A 25,092-nucleotide genomic window follows, 5' to 3' on the forward strand; every position below is an offset into this window, starting at 1 on the left:
AGTTCCCACTGGAATAACCCATATCTCCATCGTGTGCATTTCGCAGTGGTTTCGTGCACCTGCTGCGGGCTCCAGTGTGGGTTTCTGCGGCCTCTTCTCCGGCATTGCGATCGGTATCGTGGGCGACACAGGCATCCGCGGCAATCATTTGGAGAACTCGCTGTACGTGGCGATGCTCCTCATCCTCATCTTCGCGGAGGTCCTAGGTCTCTATGGGCTCATAATGGGTGTCGTACTGTACGCCAATGTTGGGATGTAACTTTTACACGAAATAAAGATTAATTAATTAAGCTAAACGCTTTCAATATTTCCACTTTTTAGGTGTGGCAGATGTGGTACTTTTTCTGGCTACTACAAGTTCAGACGACACAGGATTGACTTCCTGGAAGTGAAGATTTGAATATTGCACCTTTTACATTGAAATTGTGTTTGTTTTGTGTTTATCTTGCGTTGTCTTCAGTTACGTACCACATAAATAGGTAAACTCGATATTTGTGAATGTCTAGATTTTGGTTCAAAGTTCTCGTTAGAGTGTAGACAATGCGCCAAAACAACACAATCTTGATTTTTTTTTGTTTTTAGATTTAAGACATTTTGCTAAAAGTACCAGGTCTCTTGGACCCATACTTATTTACTTACTGGCTTTTAAGGAACCCGGAGGTTCATTGCCGCCCTCACATAAGCCCGCCATTGGTTCCTATCCTGAGCAAGATTAATCCATTCTCTATCATCATATCACACCTCCCTCAAATCCATTTTAATATTATCTTCCCATCTACGTCTCGGCCTCCCTAAAGGTCTTTTTCCCTCCGGCCTTCCAACTAACACTCTTGGACTCTTGCCTTTTACAAAAAAAAAATGATTATACAAATTGAAATATAAATAGGTTATATTGAAGAAAATTAATTAATAACAATCTTCAAAAAAAGGTAACGCATAGCCTATATACACTAGTTTTCAAGTTAAGTAGAGACAGCACAAGGAAAAAAAAAAAAAAAAGATACGATTTTTCGATAATCGATTTTGCAAACCCTGTTTCCGATGGAAATAATTTAGGCCTATGTAGACAGAGTATTATAATAATAATAATAATAATAATAATAATAATAATAATAATAATAATAATAATAATAATACTTACAAATGGCTTTTAAGGAACCCGAAGGTTCATTGCCGCCCTCACATAAGCCCGCTATCGGTCCCTATCCAGTGCAAGATTAATCCAGTCTCTATCATCATATCCCACCTCCCTCAAATCCATTTTAATATTATCTTCCCATCTACGTCTCGGTCTCCCTAAAGGTCTTTTTCTATCCGGTCTCCCAACTAACACTCTATATGCATTTCTGGATTCGCCCATACGTGCTACATGCCCTGCCCATCTCAAACGTCTGGATTTAATGTTCCTAATTATGTCAGGTGAAGAATACAATGCGTGCAGCTCTGCGTTGTGTAACTTTCTCCATTCTCCTGTAACTTCATGTCGCATAGGCCCAAATATTTTCCTAAGCACCTTATTCTCAAACACCCTTAACCTATGTTCCTCTCTCAGAGTGAGAGTCCAAGTTTCACAACTATACAGAACAGCCGATAATATAACTGTTTCATAAATTCTGACTTTCAGATTTTTTGACAGCAGACTGGATGATAAAAGTTTCTCAACTGAATAATAACAGGCATTTCCCATATTTATTGTGTGTTTAATTTCCTCCCGAGTATCATTTACATTTGTTACAGATTATGTAATACACATAATTATCTTAAACAGCATTTCAGTAATAGATTACCTGGAATATTCCGCCAAAAAACCTGCTTTCTAACCTTGCCATCGAACACTTAACTCCTAAGACAGGCAGTATACAGAATTGAACTCACACGAGCCTTTCATTTGCTTATTTGGCACAAAATTCCTCCAAGTCTTAAAATCACTACAGGGAGATAGGAAATTCAGAAAAAAATATTTTAGATCTAATTTTAGAAATTACTTCATTACTTTCTTCAAAAAGCAGAAATTACAGACCATATAATTATGCCTACATTTCTAAAAACTACATTCACAGAAAATGAATGTCGTGTCGGACTGAATGAAAAACTTACTTTAAGAGAAACATCTCGTTAAGAATTAACACCAATAGGCCTACTTATAGGGGGACAAGACTAACTGTAGTAACTTTCGAGGACTATCACTTTTGTTGACATCGTATAAAATTTTGTCGAATATCCTTTTGAGAAGATTAACTCCATATGTAGATGAAATTATTGGGGATCATCAGTGTGGTTTTAGGCGTAATAGATCGACTATTGATCAGATTTTTTGTATTCGACAGATATTGGAGAAAAAAATGGGAGTATAAGGGTACAGTACATCAGTTATTCATAGATTTCAAAAAGGCGTATGACTCGGTTAAGAGAGAAATTTTATATGATATTCTTATTGGATTTGGTATTCCTAAGAAACTAGTTCAATTAATTAAAATGTGTCTTAGTGAAACTTACAGCAGAGTCCGTATAGGCCAGTTTCTATCTGATGCTTTTCCAATTCACTGCGGGCTAAAGCAGGGAGATGCATTGTCACCTCTACTTTTTAACTTTGCTCTAGAATATGCCATTAGGAAATTTCAGGATAACATTGAGGGTTTGGAATTGAACGGGTTACATCAGCTTCTTGTCTATGCGGATGATGTGAATATGTTAGGAGAAAATCCACAAACCATTAGGGAAAACACGATAATTCTACTTGAAGCAAGTAAAGCGATAGAGTTGGAAGTAAATCCCGAAAAAACTAAGTATATGATTATGTCTCGTGACCAGAATATTGTACGAAATGGAAATATAAAAATTGGAGATTTATCCTTCGAAGAGGTGGAAAAATTCAAATATCTTAGAGCAACAGTAACAAATATAAATTACACTCAGGAGGAAATTAAACGCAGAATAAATATGAGAAATGCCTGTTATTATTCGGTTGAGAAGCTTTTGTCATCTAGTCTGCTGTCAAAAAATCTGAGTTAGAATTTATAAAACAGTTATTTTACCGGTTGTTCTATATGGTTGTGAAGCTTGGACTCTCACTTTGAGAGAGGAACAGAGATTAAGTGTGTTTGAGAATGAGGTTCTTAGGAAAATATTTGGGGCTAAGAGGGATGAAATTACAGGAGAATTGAGAAAGTTACACAACGCAGAGATGCACGCATTGTATTCTTTACCTGACATAATTAGGAGCATTAAATCCAGACGTTTGAGATGGGCAGGGCATGTAGCACGTATGGGCGAATCCAGAAATGTATATAGAGTGTTAGTTGGGAGGCCGGCGGGAAAAAGACCTTTGGGGAGGCCGAGACGTAGATGGGAAGATAATATTAAAATGGATGTGAGGGAGGTGGGATATGATGGTAGAGACTGGATTAATCTTGCTCAGGATAGGGATCAATGGCGGGCTTATGTGAGGGCGGCAATGAACTTCCGGGTTCCTTAAAAGCCAATATGTAAGTGAGTAAGTAAGTAATGCCTACTTATATTTCATTAACAAAAACGTTTCCGAAACCACTGAATTGAATATGTAATATTTTAATTTTAAGTGGGTGAAGAAAGAATGACGCTGAAACTGATCAGTAAGAGAATAAGGAATATTGGTTGGGTCACTGGCTGAGAAGAAATGGTGAACGGGAGAAGAGTTCGGGGTAAAAGAAGATATCGGATCATAGACGACATTAAGATATATGGATCATACGAGAAAACAAAGAGGAAGGCAGAAAATAGGAAAGATTGCAGAAAACTGGGTTTGCAGCGAAAGACCTATCCTTGGACAGAACACTAAATGAGTGAACTCAGAAAAGTAACATGAATCTTCAAGGCAAAACAATGTTTAAGAATAAAAAATTATATCTAGGCCACTTCGTTAATATTTAATGTTTTCAAGTTTGAGCAAGAATAATATAAAATGCAAATAAAACCTCTCGACAAAAGAAAACAGTCAACAATATAAGAGTAACACCACAGTCTAGTATGTACAGTCACGAAGCTCAGTACCTAGTAAATATGCATCCATAGATTGTTGCTAACCACTAGGATCGCTAATATCGCCTCATTACAGAAAATGCGAAATAGTACCGGCACAGTCTATTGTTCCTAGCACCCTCACAACTCAAGCTTCGTGACTGTATATACTAAACTGTGGTAACACTTCGAAAATGTTACAACTGCATTTCATAAGTTGGTACGCATGACAGCAACTCAATAATGTAGATAATTGCATAATATGCTCGATCATTTACGATGGAATGTAGTTACGTTATCTCTACATATAAAGTCATGTATAATATGTCAATAAAGTTCAGAACAAGTTACAGTAATTCACCAATTTGTTTTATCTAAACTGCAGTACCACACAATTAACTGGCTGTGCATATTCAGATGTTGTGAGTGGAAGACAGGCTTATTTTCCGTTTTATTTACCTCGCCTGCAAGGCAGATGGTACCATGTTTCAGATAAAAGACAACGCTCCGGTGAATTATAATCCAGTTTATGCATTATTTTTTGGAGTTATGGGCGCAGTTTCTGCCATAGTTTTTAGTTGTAAGTATTCAAATTGTAAGTTATCATTTTACATTTATAAATCTACGATTTTAATTTATAATTTAAGATTTTGTACTCAATAATTTGCATTCATATTTCACCAATAAAGTAAGTTGCACTTTTTAGTGCAAGAGACGAAAACAGAAAATCCCCGGAAATTGTAGTAATAATAGCAGTAGTAGTATTTAAAGCTAAAACACACATGTTAGGTCAATAATACAGTGTTCATAGATTTGATAAAATACATTAAAGGTGATATGTTACGGTTGTATGAACATTAATAAATACAATAAGATTGTTAAAGATATTAGTTATAGTCAGACATGTTTCGGAGATGCTTCTCCATCTTCAGTGACTATTTACCACGACGGGTGGTTCAGCTGGTTAGTCTCCTTTAAGCCAAGCAACAACACGGTTCGATCAATTGAACCACCCGTCGTGGTAAATAGTCACTGAAGATGGAGAAGCATCTCCGAAACATATCTGACTATAACTAATATCTTTAACAATCTTAATGTATTTATTAGTGTTCATACAACTGTAACATATCACCTTTAATGTATTTTAGCAGTAGTAGTATTTATGTACTTAAATTAACGACGTTTTCAAATGCAATGATTCAGAGCTGAAATTCAATGTAGTCGAGAAATGGCCAACAAATCTTACCTGTAGTCCTATATCAGGAGCATTATTATTAATATTATATTATTATTATTATTATTATTATTATTATTATTATTATTATTATTATTCTAATTTCTAATTTATATATCTTCTCACCATTCGTGAGCTACCACAAGGGACAAAGAGTACTTAACCATAGAAATTTTAACAAGTTCATGAAAAAACCATTGATTTTGTTTTAACAATGAAATTCCTACAAATAATTTCCTGCAAATATTTTTTTTTGATTAGTGAAAATATACCTATTTTTAGAAAGGTAAGTGTTACAAAAAAGTAAAGAATGCTACTGAACTTAGTCTGATTTCGAATATAGGTGATTCTTCAGGAGAGCAATTGACCCTTTCAATGCAGCTAAGGTTACAATCGGAATAATAGATGTAGGTATTCCAAGCCTCTTAAACACATCTTTCATGAAGAGAGTAGCGGTACCTTCTTGTTCCGATTACTTCAAGCTCTTTTAGCTGGTATTTTTTGAGGTAATATGGAGTGGTAGGATCATAGATATTCTTTTTTTCCTTATCCACTTCTGCTGGCTGTTTCTCATCCGTTTCGAAACGCACAGTGGGATCAATTATGTATCCAGATCTTGTAGATTCCTTGAACGCTATTATATCTATGCGCCGTGTACTGCCAGTGACGGAGAGACCATGCACTTCTTCAAAGGTGTTGTAATCGGCATGTTTAAGGGCAGTGGCTATAATTGATCGTACTAATTATTCTAATGCTGTGAATGTTTAACTATCGCTGTCATATAAGTTGGCTTTAGCGATCATAAATTGATTCACAGTTGCACAGGGGACTGTCCAAATCAATGTTTGAGATTCTTTGGCCATGATGTTCTTGGTCATCTGGGTATCTTCTTTTTCTTCTTCTTTTACAAGCGTTCCCCTTTTCAGCGGTTGCTTTTTATTCGTTTCCTTCAAATTTCGGTCTTGTCATTTTCCCTCTTCTAAATCTATTCTCTCTAGGCTTTAGCACTTCCTCTATGCCATATTATACTGGCTCTTCCTCTTCTACTGCCTGCTGGTGACCAATTTATAACTTGCTTTGGCAATCTTCCATCCACCATTCTCTGTACGTGCCCACACCATTGTAGACTTCTCTTTTCCAACAGATTTATGGTCCTTTCTCTTAAATCCATCCCTTCTCTGAATTCCTTATTTCTAATATGCTGCATTCTTGACAAACCTACTCGCATGATTCTACGAAGACTACCCATTTCAACCACTTTCATTTTTAAGCAATTTCTCAGTTTTAACAAAACTAGGTAACTTGTCCCAAACAGGATTTGTACTCGGACCCGCTTTTTAATATCCAACTTTCTGTGCCATATGTAAGCAGATAACTTATATTTTTTATGCTCGACCATGCCGAAATGTAGTAATCATACACCTGGTAGCAGTCCTTTAATGCATGTCATTAAAGTACACCTATTCATTAAAGTTCAGGTTTTCGGTTATTCTCGGATATGCAATCGAAAGACAAGTATCGAAACGTCACGGAGGCTGGAAATCCAATACTGTCGCAGAAGGTTATGTTCTGTTACTATAGTAATTAGCGTTAATTGTAAATAATATTCAAATAAATTCAATTTGTCATCTCGTTTTTCAATGTCGAATTCAATTTCAAGGTTATATCAAGACTAATGTTTATCTTACTCTATAGATTATATCAAGGTCGTCGGCATTCGTTTCCCGGAAAAAATCAATACTTTCGCGTCTGCGCACATCTCACAATTTATGATGTAGGCTATTGCACTCACATAACAATAACATGAATCCTTATGAATAATTTCAAGTTAGAAATATGGTCGAGCATAAAAAGTCGTATGAAACTTGCCTATAATACTTTCGCGTCTGCGCACATCTCACAATGTATGATGTAGGCTATTGCACTCACATAATAACATGAATACTTATGAATAATTTCAAGTTAGAAATATGGTCGAGCATAAAAAGTCGTATGGAACTTGCCTATAATGGTAATTAAGACGCTCGTATGAAAATTATGAAATTCGCTTGCGCTCGTTTCATAAACATCCTCGCGTCTTAATTACTACCATTATAGGCTCGTTGCATAATGTACTATACTATTATTTGTAGAGTAATATTTTTGTACTTGTTTTTATAAATCTATGCGGCAGGCGACTCCATTCATAGATCTAATAGGTTCAGTTGCTTGATTCGCTCAATTGATGTCTTTTTCACATGTTCTAGAAAGGTCAATTATGGAACCAACTGACTTGCAGAGTAACTTTCGGCGTTAAACCTCGAACTCATTTCATCATGATAATTACACTTCTCCTCTTTTGTTATCATCGTTTCTTTCCCATATTTCGGGCTTACTCCGATGTAGAGTAGCTTGCGGGATGTCACCGAACTTGGACCCTGTGGTATGTGGTCATTAGTTGCTGGTGGTGGTGGTGCTATGTATTCCGCTGGGGCCCATGGTAGCTCGTGGGACCAGAGGTTAAGGAACCGCGGTGATGTCTATGCGGAAAGATAAAGGGATTCTGTATCGAATGCTCATGGAATTCGCTGGCGCTGGAAATCAGACGTAGTCTTAGTCCTCAGTTGTTTAAAATTAGGTTGTTTAGAAATATTTTAAATGCACAGAACTAGTTTTTTAGGTATAATTTTATTTATTATTATTATTATTATTTTTTATTGTTAGTTGGAAGGCCGGAGGGCAAAAGACCTTTGGGATAGGGACCAATGGCGGGCTTATGTGAGGGCGGCAATGAACCTCCGTGTTCCTTAAAAGCCAGTAAGTAAGTAAGTATTATTATTGTTGTTGTTATTATTATTATTATTATTATTATTATTATTATTATTATTTTACACAGTCATTACTTTATTTTTCCATTAACACTTATATCTAGGTAATTGTTATTGTCTCAATGTACCACGTGCTGTGCTGATCATACTAATAATTCTACTATTCCTGTAGTTGTGAGATTATATTCATATGTATTAATTCTTTTTTTTTTTTTTTAAGTTAATACTTGTATACTAGAATGTATTTTCCTTTTTGTGATTATATATTCAGTCTCTTTTTTATTATACTGTATATATATATATATATATATATATATATATATATTATTGTTATTTTAAAGTTAATACTGATTGTGCATATGTATTCAATCTCTCTATTTTACTTAATTAGGTTTATTATTTTTAAATTAATATTTGTATACCGGTATGTATTTTTGTGTATGTGATTTGATCCTGGTTGAGTGGAAGAGAAGGCCTGATGGCCTTAACTCTGCCAAGGAAACTACTGCTGCTGCTGCTGCTACTACTACTACTACTACTACTACTACTACTACTAGTTCGGTGACGGCACGCAGTGGAATTTGCAGCGGGGGCATGCACATCATTCTATTTAGGGTAGTACAATGGGCCCACTCAAGCGGCCTACGTGCGAGGGAAGTCCCAAGCCCGTACCCGTGTCCGTCCCCTCAAGGAGGACTAATAGAAACAATGTCATGAAATTCACAATCAAAATTGTAACACAAAATGTATTTTTTTTTAATTTCGAAAGCCGCAAAAGATTGTGGGTCTACTTTTTTGTTCAACGTAATTACAAAAATTGTATCTGAGAAGAAATGTAGTACGTTCTCTTACACTCTGTATTATATTAAAATACGGATATATTCCTAAACCAGCTAGGGATAGGCTACGAAAAACACTAGATATAGAAACGAAGAAATACGCCAACGAATCTGTCAAATGTACGATGTTTTCTAACTCTGGGAGCAGCGTTTGGAACCGCGAAAGCCGGCGCAGCCATCTCTGTAATGCGACCCGACCTCATCATGAAATCCCTCGTCCCCATCATCATGGCGGGCATCCTGGCTATCTACGGGCTCGTCGTCGCAGTTCTCATCGCCAATGACATCAAGAAGAACATCAGCGGGTACACAGTGTACAAGTAAGTCACGACATTCAACCAGAGATAACTAACAATGTGCCACTATGATAAGTGTGGTTCCTGTCCTCGGTGACCCTGCGTGTTGCCCCACTTTCAAAATAGGTGCAGTAAGTCAATGAAGAACTCAATGTAGTTCAACAGATACCAAATAGGTAAAGAAATAAAAACATCTTGTGTTTTTTTTTTTTCAATGGGAAATCCAGCTTGGACAGAGTCGAATATGAAATCTGAAATACAGTAGAACTTGGTTATAACGACATCCAAGGGACCTTGAAAATTATGTTGTTATAAACGAGTGTCGTAGTAACCGAGATTCATATTATCAGTCTAGTGAGGTGGAAAATGAAAAATAATAAACATAATTAGGCTTATTTTAGATTTATGTATTCACTTTTAAGCATACCATGAACACAATAAAATACATGTAAGTTACAATTATAAATATAGTATTCTGTATTAAAACAGTTTGTTCATTACTCACCAAACTTATTTACTGAGGAGTGAAGTAATCAGTCATTTTACTCTGTTGTCTCCTACTTGCCCAATATACACTTTCTAAATTAAATTCTATGTTCATTATTTCAGTTGCAATTTCACTGCTCCCTCTCCTAGCTTCATACTCCCTCCTCTAGCTTCATAGAAATATTCGTAATTCTAATGGCTTCTAAAGCGTCACTCACTTCTTTTAGTGGCCATGCTGCGTTAAAATGCGTGCACTTAGTGAAAACTTCTGTCGAAACTGACGCATGCAGGTACCATTAATACCGCATGAATTCGGGCAGGTTACAATGGGATGGGGAATCTGCCTGCATTCCAGAAGTCTATGATAGAAGGGAACAGTACCACATACACCTTATACTAGGCATGAAACTTAAGAGTGGTCACACTTTTGGCCTTTCAAACAAGATGACCGGGATCGAATCCCGGTTTCGTCTCGAATTTTTTATTTGAAAAATGTTCATAATCTATATTCTCAGGAACCAGGGACGGTGGACATGAAATATTTCTAGTGAAAATCAATGGGTCTGCATATGACGTTATTTTAATTTTGCTTCTTACATAAGTGGTAAATGAGATTCTGTACCAGCAAAATTTTGAAGTCGGAAGAATTATAACTTATCTTCCGATAAAAAAAATGTAATTCCGTTCACCATCATCGTTATATGGGTCACTTGGTCCGTTCCGTCCCTACTGTCTAGCACTGATCCCACCATCATAGTTTAACAGTTTGTGAGCCGCTCAGAGCAAAACGTGGTGTAAGTCAAAATTGGGTAATGAGGTTTAAAGTAAAAATCCTGTAAAGTACAGCGCAAAGTAGCAATTAATATGGCCTCATTGCTATCCACTGACTACTAATAGTTTAAAGAAATTGAATATTATTGATACCTTGCGCTGTATTTTACAGAATGTTTACTTTTACCCTCATTATCCATTTTTGACTTACACCACTTCTGCTCTGAACGGCTCATGTATAGAATTCCATTTTCTATCATAGGATTAATGTGTTATTTTCAGTTTCTTCTGCGATCTTTTATTTCTGTATTTAAATTCTCCTTTCCTTTGTGTTAAGATCACGTCTTTGAAACATACATAAATACAGAGATGATCATCATTTTAAAACTTCATCTGATTTTGTTTTCTTGTCCCTTTATTTAAATTCCTCGTCACTGTTTCACACATTCATTGATATTTCATAAGCCTATTTTCCATAATATATTTTAGGTGAGATATATTGCATCGAAGGTAGTGAAATTAACTTATTCAATGATTTTATTATCTACAGCTATTTTGGATCTTTTTTTTTTCACTCGCTGTTATTTATACCCGCTTTAACATCTTTGGTCATATCGCGAGTTAATCTTTTAGGTGAAATCAACTATTGTTGAGACTGGTTCTATTGTTGTGAACTAGATGGCGATTGTATATGTATTACTGATTTGTTATGAATATGATTTCGGTGATGAATGGGGCCGGTGATATTCAGGGATGTTGTGGCCCGAATTTCCTGGAATTTGCCTTACGGTTGAGGGAAAACCCTGAAAAACCTCAACCAGGAAATTCAACCCGACCGGGAATCGAACCCGGGCCCTCTGCGTAAGAGCCCAGCATGCTGACCCCTTTGGATCTTGTAGGACTTGAAAGCAATAACAAGTATAATTTAGGTTTTATTTACACATATAAGTTATGTTATGGGTCATATGAAGAGACAAAGAGGAAATAAAAAAATAGGAAAGACTGGAGAATGCTGGGTTTGCAATGAAAGATCGGCCTTTGGGCAGAACACTATGAATGAATGAATGAATGAATGAATGAATATGTTAAGGCTAAAAATCCTCTGTTATTTGCCACACCTTGTATGTAGCCATTTGAAGGTCGTCTTTTGAATCTGCAATAATTACGTTAAAGTCGTCGGTAAATAAAATGCAATTTAAATTTATTTTATTAATTATACAGTTTTTATTTACAACAATGAGCCATTTTCTGATGAATTCGACTAACTAAAGATAAAAGTATTGGTGAAAAGGGACACCCTTGTTGAATCTCACTATTAATTTCTGTCGTTAGAATTCATAGTGTTTTTCTTTTGTCAATTAGTGTTATTCTTCTATGTGAGTATAAACTTTACGAGCTGTTTTTATTAGTTGGCTACGAAACCCTTTTCGTTTTTACCTCACCCACATTAAAATATATATTACATAATATCAAAAGTCCGAGTATAACAATCAATCTATCTTATTATTAATCGTCTTACTACTGTTAGTAATACTGCTGTTAGGTTTCAGGACATCTTTCTTGAGCCTGGAATGGGATGGAAAACTCATGTTGACTATGTTGCTAAAAAAATAAGTAAAGGCCTATATATGTTACGGTTGTTAAGGAATAATTTACCTAACAAGGTATTGTTTACAATATTTCATAGCCATATACAAAGTCATTTAAATCATGGTATTATTCTTTGCGGTCACCATACTTCTGCTCAAGCTCTTTTCATATTACAAAAGAAAGCTTTAAGATCAATTCATTGCCGTCTAAGTATGTACTGGCCTGTCTCCTTTACATTCGGAATAACATTAATAATTACATAGCATGTACTTCTGTTCATAAATATTCTACGAGAAATAATACAAATTTATATATTGATAAATGTAAATACAGTATTACTCACAACAGTTTTCTATTCTTTGCTTTTAAATTATTTTATGCTCGACCATGCCGAAATGTAGTAATTATACACCTGGTAGCAGTCCTTTAATGCATATCATTAAAGTACACCTACTCATTAAAGTACAGGTGTTTTCAGCCAATGACAACTCAGCTTACAGGTGTTCAGCCAATAACAAGTCAGCTTTGTACCGTTATAAAACCGCAAGTATCGATTATTCTCAGATATGCTATCGAAAGAGAATTAGCGAAAAGTCACGGAGGCTGGAAATCCAATACTGTCGCAGAAGGTTATGTTCTCTTACTATAATAATTAGCGTTAATTGTAAATAATATTCAAATAAATTAAATTTGTCATCTCGTTTTTCCATGTCGAATTCAATAATCAAGGTTATACCAAGTTTAACGGGATTACACAAGGTCAATGACATTATTGTTCCTCGGAAAAAATCAATACTTTCGCGTCTGCGCACATCTCACAATTCACGACCTAGAACAAGGTCACTTCCGATCTTGTCAGATACAAATAAAATGTATACATCTGAATAATTTCAAGTTAGAAATATGGTCGAGCATAAAAAGTCGTATGAAACTCGCCTATAATGGTAATTAAGAAGCTCGTATGAAAATTATGAAACTCGCTTGCGCTTGTTTCATAAACATCCATACTCGCTTCTTAATTACTATTATTATAGGCTCGTTGCATAATGTACTATAATAGTCTACCTGTTGATATAAGGAATCTTCCATTCCGAGTGTTTAGGACACGAATTAGGACTATATTATGATGTCGATGAGTATGATGTATCTTAATTTGTTTCCATTGTATGACATCATGTATTTTAAACTAGCCGTAACCGTGCGCTCCGCTGCACCCGTTAGAAATAAATATAAAGTAATTACATAATTAAAATAGGACGTTTGATCCAGGGAACATTCGTGTTTGATAGAAGGATAAATCGTTTAATATGTTACTTAATTTAAATTCTATCCAAATAATTAAAATGCGATCATTTTGGTCCAGAGACACTCATTTGTGCAATGACAATTCCTTTAACCTGTTTCTTAATTTTTATTACATGCAACCATAGTTTAATGAAGATTGACATCATTTAGATTTAATGTGTATATTTTATTTTACTTGTTATAGGTTTCCATTGAATTACGGTAATAACTTAATTTTAACCCTTATTTTCTACGTATTCAGTAAATGGCGTGTGGCCCACTATGGTTGTGAACCCTTCAAATAACCTAAATTAAATTATATAATATTACATATTATATTATATTATATCAGAAGTTACTGTAATAACATTATAGCATTATGTCCATCTAGAGAAACTACACTTTCCAATGGTGAAATAATAATTAATTATACAAATCGGTTAATTTAGCTTCCGATATTACTTCATACAAACACAGAAACATTCTCTGTAGGCTATCTTTCATAGCTTTCGATTGTTGTTGTCCAAGGCCCCTTACAGACGAAGTCATTTGTTTTTTAATTCATTACACGGCCTTAGATGGAGTTATTTTAATTTTAAAACTCATTTATCTCATTAAATATCAGTCCTATCAAAATGTTTCAAGGAATAAACCTTATCGCAAATTATTTTTAAAGAAACTTTTGTTATGTAACATTTTTCATAAAAATCAATAATAAACGAGATATTTCGATTTATTTAATTCAGGCCACCTTATAACTCCCCTTTTAAATAATGTATTTTGAATGCCATATAGCCTAAAATGTAAGTTACAACGAACTTAATTTATATTCCAATTTTCATCGAAACCCGTTCAGCCATTATCGCGTGAAAAGGTAACAAATAGACAGACAGACAGACAGACAGACATACAAACAAAAATTTCAAAAAAGCTATTTTCGGTTTCGGGGTGGTTAATTATAAAATATGTTAGGACCAATTATTTTTGGAAAATCGAAAGTTACCAGAAAAATTTATAGTATAGATTGTATATGACGATGCCATACATGTTCCACATGTTTTTGCAAAATAAACTATCTCTATCTCTATCTTATACGCTACTGAGTCGACCTGGTTGGCAAGTTAGTATAGCGCTGGCCTTCTATGCCCAAGGTTGCGGGTTCGATCCCGGGCCAGGTCGATGGCATTTAAGTGTGCTTAAATGTGACAGGCTCATGTCAGTAGATTTACTGGCATGTAAAAGAACTCCTGCGGGACAAAATTCCGGCACATCCGGCGACGCTGATATAACCTCTGCAGTTGCGAGGGTCGTTAAATAAAACATAACATTTTATACGCTACTGACATGCATATTCAAAGAACAATGAACTTTACTGATGTTCATTTCTCTAATTGCAGAGGTTTCCTTCACTTCGGGGGCGGACTGGCTGTGGGTTTAAGTGGACTGGCTGCCGGCTTTGCTATCGGCATCGTTGGTGACAGTGGAGTGCGCGGGAATGCCCAACAGCCTAGACTCTTCATAGGGATGATCCTCATCCTTATCTTCGCAGAAGTATTAGGGCTCTATGGACTTATTGTTGCAGTATTCTTCTATGCGGACTGATTCAGCGCGGTCTTGTGCATGTAATTTGAGTCACTGCAATTAAAGTCTATTAAACAAATGTGTGTATACTATTAACGGAGTGTATATTGGCTAGTTCAGTCTTCTTGGCTGATGTTATTCCACCAGCATTCCACTGTAAGATGTTTAGTTGATTCTGTACCATTAAGGGTATATGTAGTAGTAGTAGTAGTAGCAGCAGTAGCAGCAGCAGCAGCAGCAGCAGTAGCAGTAGCAGTAGTAGTAGTAGGTTTATTTTGCCTGGCAGAGTTAAGGCCATGAGGCCTTCTCTTCCACTCAACCAGGTTACAATAATATACATGAAATACAAAATTAGATTACAAAACAACACAAAAGAAAATACCTTAGAAATTACATAAAATATAGCAGAAAATTACAATAGACAAGATCAATTACATAATATAAAATTACAAATAGTCAAGATCGGTTACATAATATATAAAATAAAGTAGAAAATTACACATAATCAAAATCAGTTACATAACATAAGGGGGAAAAAAACACACACACGCACGCACACACACAATTTATAAGACCTAAAATGCTCGAGATAAATTCGACGATTAATTCACTTCAGATATACTATACAGTTAATATACTAATAGGAGAATACATGTGGGTTACAAGACATAAAATGTTGATTAGCAAAGTCGTACTAAATGGCATGCAAACACAAATGATTAAATAATATATCAAGATAATAAAAAAGAGAAAAAAAAAGGAAGGAGAGAGAGAGAGAGAGAGAGAGAGAGAGAGAGGAGAAAAAAATAACGAATTGGTCATTTAAGACTATTTAGAAACTTCCGCAAGAATCTAGTTCTGTTCATTAAAAACATTTCTAAGTACGTGAACGACCACACATATTCTCAGAAAATACAGGTTCTAAATCCCTAAAATTTTATAAGGAAATGAACCCACAATTGGACAAAAAATACAAGGTACCACAACAAGACTTATTAGAACTCAAATATCTGATAAAGATATAAAAAGGTTACTAATAATATTTTTAAGAATTTACTTTTTACTTCAAATTAAATTTTCCAAAATTTGAAAATTTTCACACATATTTCATAACTCCACAACCGTTAGAGATAGAATTCTGAAATTTTGTACACTGATGTAACATGCATTTATGCAAAAGGTAGACTCCAATAATGCCCATTTCTTTGAAAATAGAAAAATTAGGTCACAAAACATTATGTAAATTTTAATATATTTTATATAGAACAAATAAAGAATTGATTGTATTAAAATAAACAACTCTACATGTTTGAGAGTAGTCTACTTTTCAGAAATAAGTGTTTATTACATGCAGAAAAAATATTAAAGATGTCAAAGAGACCATAACAATGTTATGGTTACCAAATGATGTAACTTCAGAATTTTTTTTTCATACCAGTGGCGGCTCGTAGTCAAATGTTCAGGGTAGGCAAAATTTACAGAACATTTTTATGTAATTCCCGCGATTCAATGACAGCTCGCTTTCATCATGCCCCGCGAAAACTTAAATCTTGCTTACATAACAATACTGTTACATCAATGAGCCGTCTCATAATTTGTCGGTTTTTTCTAGTTTATTGTTATACTGTTGTCTTGCAACCCTTGTTGTTCAGACAACATTTCCGAAATTGGATTCAAATTCTTTTCAAGTCTCTTTAGACTTACCGAGTTACAAATATGATCTGATTCCAAGTACCTTCTTTAGATTACAATAACAAACGTGACCACCTACAGCTTAGCTTTAACTTCACTTCCTGTTAGCCATTTATGTGTTTCATACCATACTTACTTACTTACTTACAAATGGCTTTTAAAGAATCCGCAGGTTCATTGCCGCCCTCACATAAGCCCGCCATCGGTCCCTACACTGTGCAAGGTTAATCCAGTCTCTATCATCATATCCCACCTCCCTCAAATCCATTTTAATATTATTCTCCCATCTACGTCTCGACCTCCCCAAATGTCTTTTTTCCTCCGGCCTCCCAACTAACACACTATATGCATTACTGGATTCGCCCACACGTGCTACATGCCCTGCCCATCTCAAACGTCTGGATTTAATGTTCCTAATTATGTCAGGTGAAGAATACAATGCATGCAGTTCTGTGTTGTGTAACTTTCTCCATTCTCCTGTAACTTCATCCTTCTTAGCCCCAAATATTTTCCTAAGCACCTTATTCTCAAACACTCTTAACCTATGTTCCTCTCTCAAAGTGAGAGTCCAAGTTTCACTACCATACAGAACAACCGGTAATATAACTGTTTTATAAATTCTAACTTTCAGATTTTTTGACAGCAGACTAGATGACAAAAGCTTCTCAATCGAATAATAACAGGCATTTCCCATATTTATTCTGTGTTTAATTTCCTCCCGAGTATCATTTATATTTGTTACTGTTGCTCCAAGATATTTGAATTTTTCCACCTGTTCGAAAGATAAACCCCCAATTTTTATATTTCCATTTCATAGTGTTTCATACCATGAAGGATTAAATTTTCTTGCACCTTTAGCACTGACTTTATGAACAATAGAGCTTAATGCAGGAGTGGGTCGTCCATTGTCCAAAATACTTCTCTTTTCAATGTCATTACGACGCGAAAACGGACAACGTAACAGTTTACTTATTATATCAGTCATAATATAATATTGTTGTTATCACTTACATTAACTATAAATCACCAAATATACGTAACATTAATATACAGTACGTACTTGCAAAAATCACATTTTCTAAAATACACTGTTAAAAAAACATCTTTTAAAACACACTGTTTAAAAACTGTTATACTACTCGTAACAATCTACGTTCCAACTCGTGAAACTTTCAAACAGAAATTTCGCAAATCGTAGGTGTTCGATAATGCTCGTGGGTTCTCGTTAGGGCAGGCAGAATTTTAGCGCGCTGGCTTAAGCATAGAACGCATGCGCTAAGAAAGCATTTAGAATAGCGATCTCTTTTAATGCTTACTCCAGGGCCAGCTTTGAAGTTACGTGGAAGGTCGGTTAACTTCGCTTCTGCCTACCTTCTGACCAAGAGGAGTACTCCTCTTGCTTCTGACGCATCGTGATCTGTCCAGTGTATTCTTGTCGCATAAATCGAACTGCCAGTAGTAAGCAACGTCCAACTAACCCTCAAAAAATCCCATTCATAGTTAATTGAAGAATTTCTAAGCACCTAGACAAGAGTATATAATTATATAAGGTTTTCCAAATGTGTTGGGGTAGTTAGTAAATATCCACTTTTAGGTTTTTCTAAATGTGTTGAGGTAGGCTTAGCCTACCCTGCCTGCCCTGAGGAGCCGCCTCTGTTTCATACTCTGATAAAACTGGTTTGAAAAACATTATTAGTAACCTTTTTTATACTTTTATCAGATATTTAAGTTCTAATAAGTCTTGTTGTAGTACCTTGTATTTTTTTTTAAATTATGAGTTCATTTTCTTATAAAATTTTAGAAATTTAGAGCCCGCATTTTCTGATAATATTTGTGGTCGTTCACGTACATATACCCTTAAAGTAGTCCCCGCCCGGAGATCCGATTGGGGGACTATTTTACCTCCGGATAATTTTACCTTAAAGGTACTCATTTCATATTGGAGTGGTTAAATGGCAAGTTGTAGCCGATTTAAGTGAACATCATATTTTAACGTTTTGGTGGCTACTTCATTCACACACAACCCCCAGAATGTCTGGAGGACCACACCTGCTGTTGGTCGACGGGTCCATTGGACCTAGCTGGGAGATCGTGGTGATCACCAGCTTTCCCTCCTTAAGCCACCGGAGGACGATTTTAGTGCCATAGCAGGTCAGCACTAGGAACAGAAAAGTAGAAAGAGGAGGAAGGAAAGGGAAATGAACCCCTAGGCCTCGAATGCTCTAATGCCGTCGGGGTCGAAGAAAGTAAGAGTTCAGTCAGAGGACTGGATAGGAAAGGGTAAAGAGGGAATTAGGTATGAAATAGAGGAAAATTATACCAAATTCAATCATTAACTCATCAAGCTGACTAGTGCTAATTGATGAGTAGCCCCTCCCTTTAGTTCAGCTCGTAAAATTACGCTTACTAACAGCTGCACCACGGGAAGGTAGGGATCGGACATTGGGTATTTGTCCAGGTTGGTTCCTTAAAGCCTTCAATGGGAAGGATTAATGGCTCTCCCCCCAGTATCCGACAGATACCCTTCTGCAGCCAAACCCTTTAACTCTATTAAATATAGAATATAATCTAAATTTAACAGAAGAAATACTGAAATCAGAAGTAAACACTGAAATACTGAAACAATTGTCTTTAGAGACAATTATTATTAGGTACCCTCCACAAAACTGTCTTCATTTATACACTGACGGATCCTTGATCTCCAGAGAAAAAGGTGCCGGTGCAGGTGTTACGTGCTGTCTCTTCTCACTTTATAGATCTCTTGGATATGGAACAACAAGTTTTGATGGTGAAATCATTGCAATAAGTGAAAGTCTCAGGAATCTTCTATGCCACATCAATAAATTTAAGAATGCAGTTATATTGTCAGACTCCAAAGCAGCTATTCTATCAATCGTCTCTAAACACACACCTTCATCTCAAACAGGAGAAATAACTAAAATGCTCTCTCAATTAATATCACTCAATAAAAGAATTGTATTCCAATGGATACCATCCCATTGTGGAATCCTGGGAAACGAGAATGCGGATGCTTTAGCAAAGAAGGGCAGCACTGCTACTTACAGACCTGTTACTAAATCTACATATTACTCTGTGAAAAGATTTATTAAATCTACATACTTAGACTTTAACAAACAAAATTTGATAACACAATCTCAAGGGAAAAAATGGAACTCTCTGCATCAAAATCCACAGTTAATTCCCGATTTACCACGCAAATCGTCTGTAGCTGCATTTAGATTGGCAACAGGCCATGATTGTTTGGCTAAACACCTGCATAGAATTGGAATATATCAGTCCCCTAACTGCCCATTGTGCAACTCAAACCAAGAAATGGATTCGGAACACCTCAAAATCTGTGTTTCAGTGGCTGGCCATGATAATATTTTTGAAAAATATTGGAGTGCAAGAGGTCAAATGACTTTATTGTCAAACTCCTGGCATTAGAAAACAACAACAACTATTAACGGAGTTCAAATTATGATAGTGATTGATGATGACGATGACGAGGACGTACAATTACATAACAATGAAAATGGCATTCACTTTTTTCGCAGCGAATGACCATTATGTTAAATGAAAGAAATGAAAGTCCAAATTTCTCTCACTCTTTACTATGAAACTTGAACAAGATGAGTGCAACGTGCACACGCATGAACATTAATGAACAGGTTATTGATGTTGGGTTGCAAGAAAACAGTAATGTCGCTTCTATATACGACTACTAATTGAACATTAACATTTTCTCCGACAGAACATCGAATAAATTCCTCTTCTCATTCTGTACGAAACGTTCTTTCCTGCTCGTAGAGAGACAGAGGGTTTGTAGAGCGACATGGTACCGACACTGATACCTTCAGTACGTGAGCGAGACAGAGAGCAATGTACAGGAAACTTCCCTTACCAGTATGAATGACTTTGATTACACGATGTAATCACGATACCCAGTTTGTTCACCGCTGATCTACATGAAACAATAACTGCGGTCTCTATGGAGACGATGCACGACAACAATAGCAATGCCGTTGCTGTGTTACATACGTTCTGAATATTAGCAAAATGTTCAACTCATTCAGAACAGCGGTAAGATATTTTTCCCATAATCGAAGAGTACTAGAGTTTGGAGCTACATCAATTGGCGTAGGGTCCCTGATAGGCACAGGATACGGTATATATAAGATCATCACCGGCGAGAAACGGATTGGTCCTCAGGGGCCCTATCCCAAAGAGATCCTATTCAAGGACAGGCACAGGCGCCCGAAACTGCGCGAAGAGGACCTGAATACACCATCTGAGGAAGAAATCAAGGTCACCGACTATTCCAAATATCTACCTCGACAACCAGAGGAAGGACAAGAGCCAGGCCAGAGTGGTCAGGGCGGGCAGTTGGCAGGAGAAGAAACCCCACCGCCAATCTTTATTCCTTACAGCAGGAGAAACACCGGCCACTTTGTTGTTGTGGAGGGGGGTGAATTGAAAAGGGTCTACACCGAAGAACTAGCTCCCGAAATTCCCGAAGATCAGGGACAAGATGCAAAGAAGGGGGACGACGACCCGTCCTCATCCCCTCCCCCAGCCCCTCAACAATAAGGTATGAGTTTACACTTTCAACTTACAGTATAACTAATCAGTTATATATATAAATATATATATATATTATCATCATCATTATCATCATCATCATCATCATCACGGGTTGAGCCGGTAGGCCCGTTCCGTCCCCATTAGAATTGTTCTCTCCAACGAAACTTCTTGGAGCATACTGGAAAGCTTTCTTGGGAATTCGGTGATCCTCCATCCTTTCTAGATGTTCCATCCACCTATTTCGTTGATTTGTTAAGTTTTGTGTTATGCCCTCTATCCCTAATTCTTTTCTGATATCTTCATTCCTCTTGTGTTGTAATATAGAATATCCCGCCACTGATCTTAGGAATTTCATTTCTGAGGCTTCTAGTCGTCTTTTGTCTCTTTCTGTTAAGGTCCATGTCTCTGCTCCGTAAAGTAGTACTGGAAGGGTTACTGTTTTGTAGCGTTTTAACTGTGTTTCTTTCGTTGTTCTTTTTCCTAAGCTCCGTCTAATTGTTCCGCATATACCTTGAAATCTATGCATCTTTTCTTCCATATCTCTTTTTTCCACATGAGAAATGTTGCATCCTAAATATTTAAAATTACTAACTTGTTCAATAATTTTGGAGTCAATAACTATTTTCGACCTTTTATGCCTTAGAAAGTATATAGAGATTGAGAGCTATTTTCCGTCATATGGCATGTTACGTGCACCTATTTTGAAGTGAAGCTATTTTTCCTCTCCTTAGGGATAGAATTACATAGGTAGTTTCCTATTTTACTACAAATGGTAATAATCGCTGAAATTATGGAACTCAAAGAAAACTATTCCCACGCTGCAAATACTCAGAATCTCCCTGTCCTCGAGACTAAAAAAATGAACTCTTATGAAATCTGATAGAACGCCGTGGGGAATTATATATCATTTAATGACAATTCTCTTATTAACATAAATTCAGATCGTAGAGTTATCATACTTACTTACAAATGGCTTTTAAGGAACCCGAAGGTTCATTGCCGCCCTCACATAAGCCCGCCATCGGTCCCTATCCTGTGCAAGATTAATCCAGTCTCTATCATCATATCCCACCTCCCTCAAATCCATTTTAATATTATCCTCCCATCTACGTCTCGGCCTCCCTAAAGGTCTTTTTCCCTCCGGTCTCCCAACTAACACTCTATACATTTCTGGATTCGCCCATACGTGCTACATGCCCTGCCCATCTCAAACGTCTGGATTTAATGTTCCTAATTATGTCAGGTGAACAATACAATGCGTGCATTTCTGCGTTGTGTAACTTTCTCCATTCTCCTGTAACTTCATCTCGCTTAGCCCCAAATATTTTCCTAAGCAACTTATTTTCAAACACCCTTTCCTATGTTCCTCTCTCAGAGTGAGAGTCCAAGTTTCACAACCATACAGAACAACCGGTAATATAACTGTTTTATAAATTCTAACTTTCAGATTTTTTGACAGCAGACTAGATGATAAAAGCTTCTCAACCGAATAATAACACGCATATCCCATATTTATTCTGCGTTTAATTTCCTCCCGAGTGTCATTTATATCTGTTACTGTTGCTCCAAGATATTTGAATTTTTCCACCCCTTCGAAGGATAAATCTCCAATTTTTATATTTCCATTTCGTACAATATTCTGGTCACGAGTTATCATACTAAACTGCAAATTACTCCTTTCTACCCATTATATCCCGAAATAAAATATTTTTGAATTTTTGTAGTAAATTTGAGTTCTAGTATGCCCTTAGATCACTTATGACATATAATGGTTTCATTTTGAGAATAATGTATGTTACATGTGTTTTTTAAGCCGTATGAAAAATCATACGCTGGGCGTTGGTGTGTAGTACAAATAAATTTTCTGTTCATATGAGTAAGCATTTGGTACACGTGATGTTTCATGTGTTTTACACTACATATGTAATAATAACAATAATAAGTTGATACATTTTGTAAACAATGGCACTGTTTCGTGTTAGCAAATATAATAACATTGTTATCGCAATTGGAATTGCAAGAAACTGTTCTTCGGATGTAAACCAACATTACATCTCACACATCGAAACTTAGAACACTTTCCACACTTCTTTTGATTTTTACTCCCTCCAGAACATTTTCCTAGTCCCAGAACATTGTCATTGCATATGTTGGTAGCTACAGTAACTACACTGTTGTCATGCCACTTGATAAGTGTTCTCCAATTTGTCATCTTGTAGTGCGTGGTATGAACCTCTGGGATCTCTCTTCATATCGTGTAATGGAGCTTTCTCCACTCGATCATTATGTGTAGTTCCTTTGCAGTTGATACCATTTTCTGACAAGGTTTTGAGAAGAAGAAGAGAATTGACGTAATTGCCAATATAAACTATACATTTCTGAGGAAGGAATTCAATATAATAGTCTTTCGGTAATAGCAGTTCCAAGTGTTTTGATTTCTTCTCTATCACTTGCACCAGTCTAGGGTTGAAAACTAACGAGGTAACCCGTGGATGAACAAGATACCAACTTGTACCCATACCTAATGGACTTTGTACGAATAAATTGTTTCATGGAGTAATGCCCATAGTAGGCCTAAGGTTCCATTACTCCGTCCAGAGAGAATTTATTCCCTAGTGGGACAATGAGGCTTCCAAATTTATCATTGAGATGTGTAATAAGTGGCCGGATCTTATATATTTTGTCTTCTGGTATTGTTACCGTTCAAGTTCTATGTATCTGATCGAAGGAATATCTTTACATTGCGTTGCTCGCAAGAGCATTGTTGGTGTCAGGTAGTCTCTACCAGTAGGTACATACGACTATGCATAATTTTCAGTATCCAGATAAAATCAAAATAGCTTTGTATTTGTATACATCTTCTGAGGACAACTGGATCATGAAACCCTTTTTTGATGCATATTTTACACTTTCTCTAACAATGTGTTCAACAATTTCATCAATTATATGTTTGAATATATCAATAGATGCGGCCTTATTGTGTAAACTACTTATATACAGTATGTAGGAATGGAATCATGTATTTTTGCAATACAGTGAAACCTGTCTAAAGGGCCATCTGAAGTTACCTCGTAAAATGGCCGTTTTATCAGGTGGCCGCTTGATTAAGGTTGCGGTTTTTTATGAATCAGCATGAAAGTACTGAATTTCATTGACTTTTTAGTAGGTACTGTGCGCGTACAACAATCGTGCATATTAATGTCAGCCCCTTCCATTCTTGCAACTAGCCTTTTCAAAACTCAATTTCTTCGCCCTCGCACACTTGAATCATTCGTAAACGAAATCATTCACATTACTAAACACAGATTCTCTCTTTTTTTTTGGCCACCATGCATATTTTCCTCCCATTCTTTTAATATTTCATCTTAATTATACAGTGTATTTGTGTCCTTCCACATTTGAATATTTCTGCAATTTTTTTCGCAGATGTTCCCTTCTCACTTTCTTCAATCATTTTTCGTCTCACCTCTAAACTTAATACCACTCTAGATTTATTGTTAGACATGATTTCTCTCTCAAACTAACGTCACAGTTCCCCTGAATCAACTGAATGAAAAGAAGAAAAATTCGTAAAAGCTGGTCCAAATAGAAAAAGATGGAAAGAGGAGAAAAAAAATTCGAATGGTTAATTACTGACCTAAAACATACTGTGACATTTTCGATAGAAAACGTCCGGTGTTTTAATCCTTTAAAAACGAGTAAGAATTTATATCTGTGCAGGGTCGGAGTGGAAAGTGACAAAAGAGTCATAAAACAGTAACCAACTAACCCCAAGATACGAAGGGTGTACTGTTGTAAGCTTCACTTAGCTATTGTACTCGTGATATTGCTCTCTGTCCTCTAACCATCGAAAAAATAGGTCAGACAGTATCCGTGAAAAAAATTTTTGTTGGACAGTGACTGTTATAGTCAGGTTCCAATCCAAACAGACC

The 25,092-nt window shown here is 36.1% G+C and overlaps 1 protein-coding gene across 1 annotated transcript; it reads left to right on the forward strand.

Moving 5' to 3' along the window:
* The first annotated feature begins 9,019 nt into the window (after positions 1-9,019).
* Positions 9,020-14,976, forward strand: LOC138698072 (V-type proton ATPase 16 kDa proteolipid subunit c-like). The gene is made up of 2 exons (XM_069823774.1): positions 9,020-9,196; positions 14,701-14,976. The coding sequence occupies exons 1-2, from the start codon at positions 9,063-9,065 to the stop codon at positions 14,903-14,905; spliced, it is 339 nt and encodes a 112-aa protein (XP_069679875.1). The 5' UTR covers positions 9,020-9,062; the 3' UTR covers positions 14,906-14,976.
* The last annotated feature ends 10,116 nt before the right edge of the window (positions 14,977-25,092 follow it).

This window comes from Periplaneta americana, chromosome 4, assembly GCF_040183065.1.
Source record: "Periplaneta americana isolate PAMFEO1 chromosome 4, P.americana_PAMFEO1_priV1, whole genome shotgun sequence".
Classification (NCBI taxonomy): Eukaryota; Metazoa; Arthropoda; class Insecta; order Blattodea; family Blattidae; genus Periplaneta; species Periplaneta americana.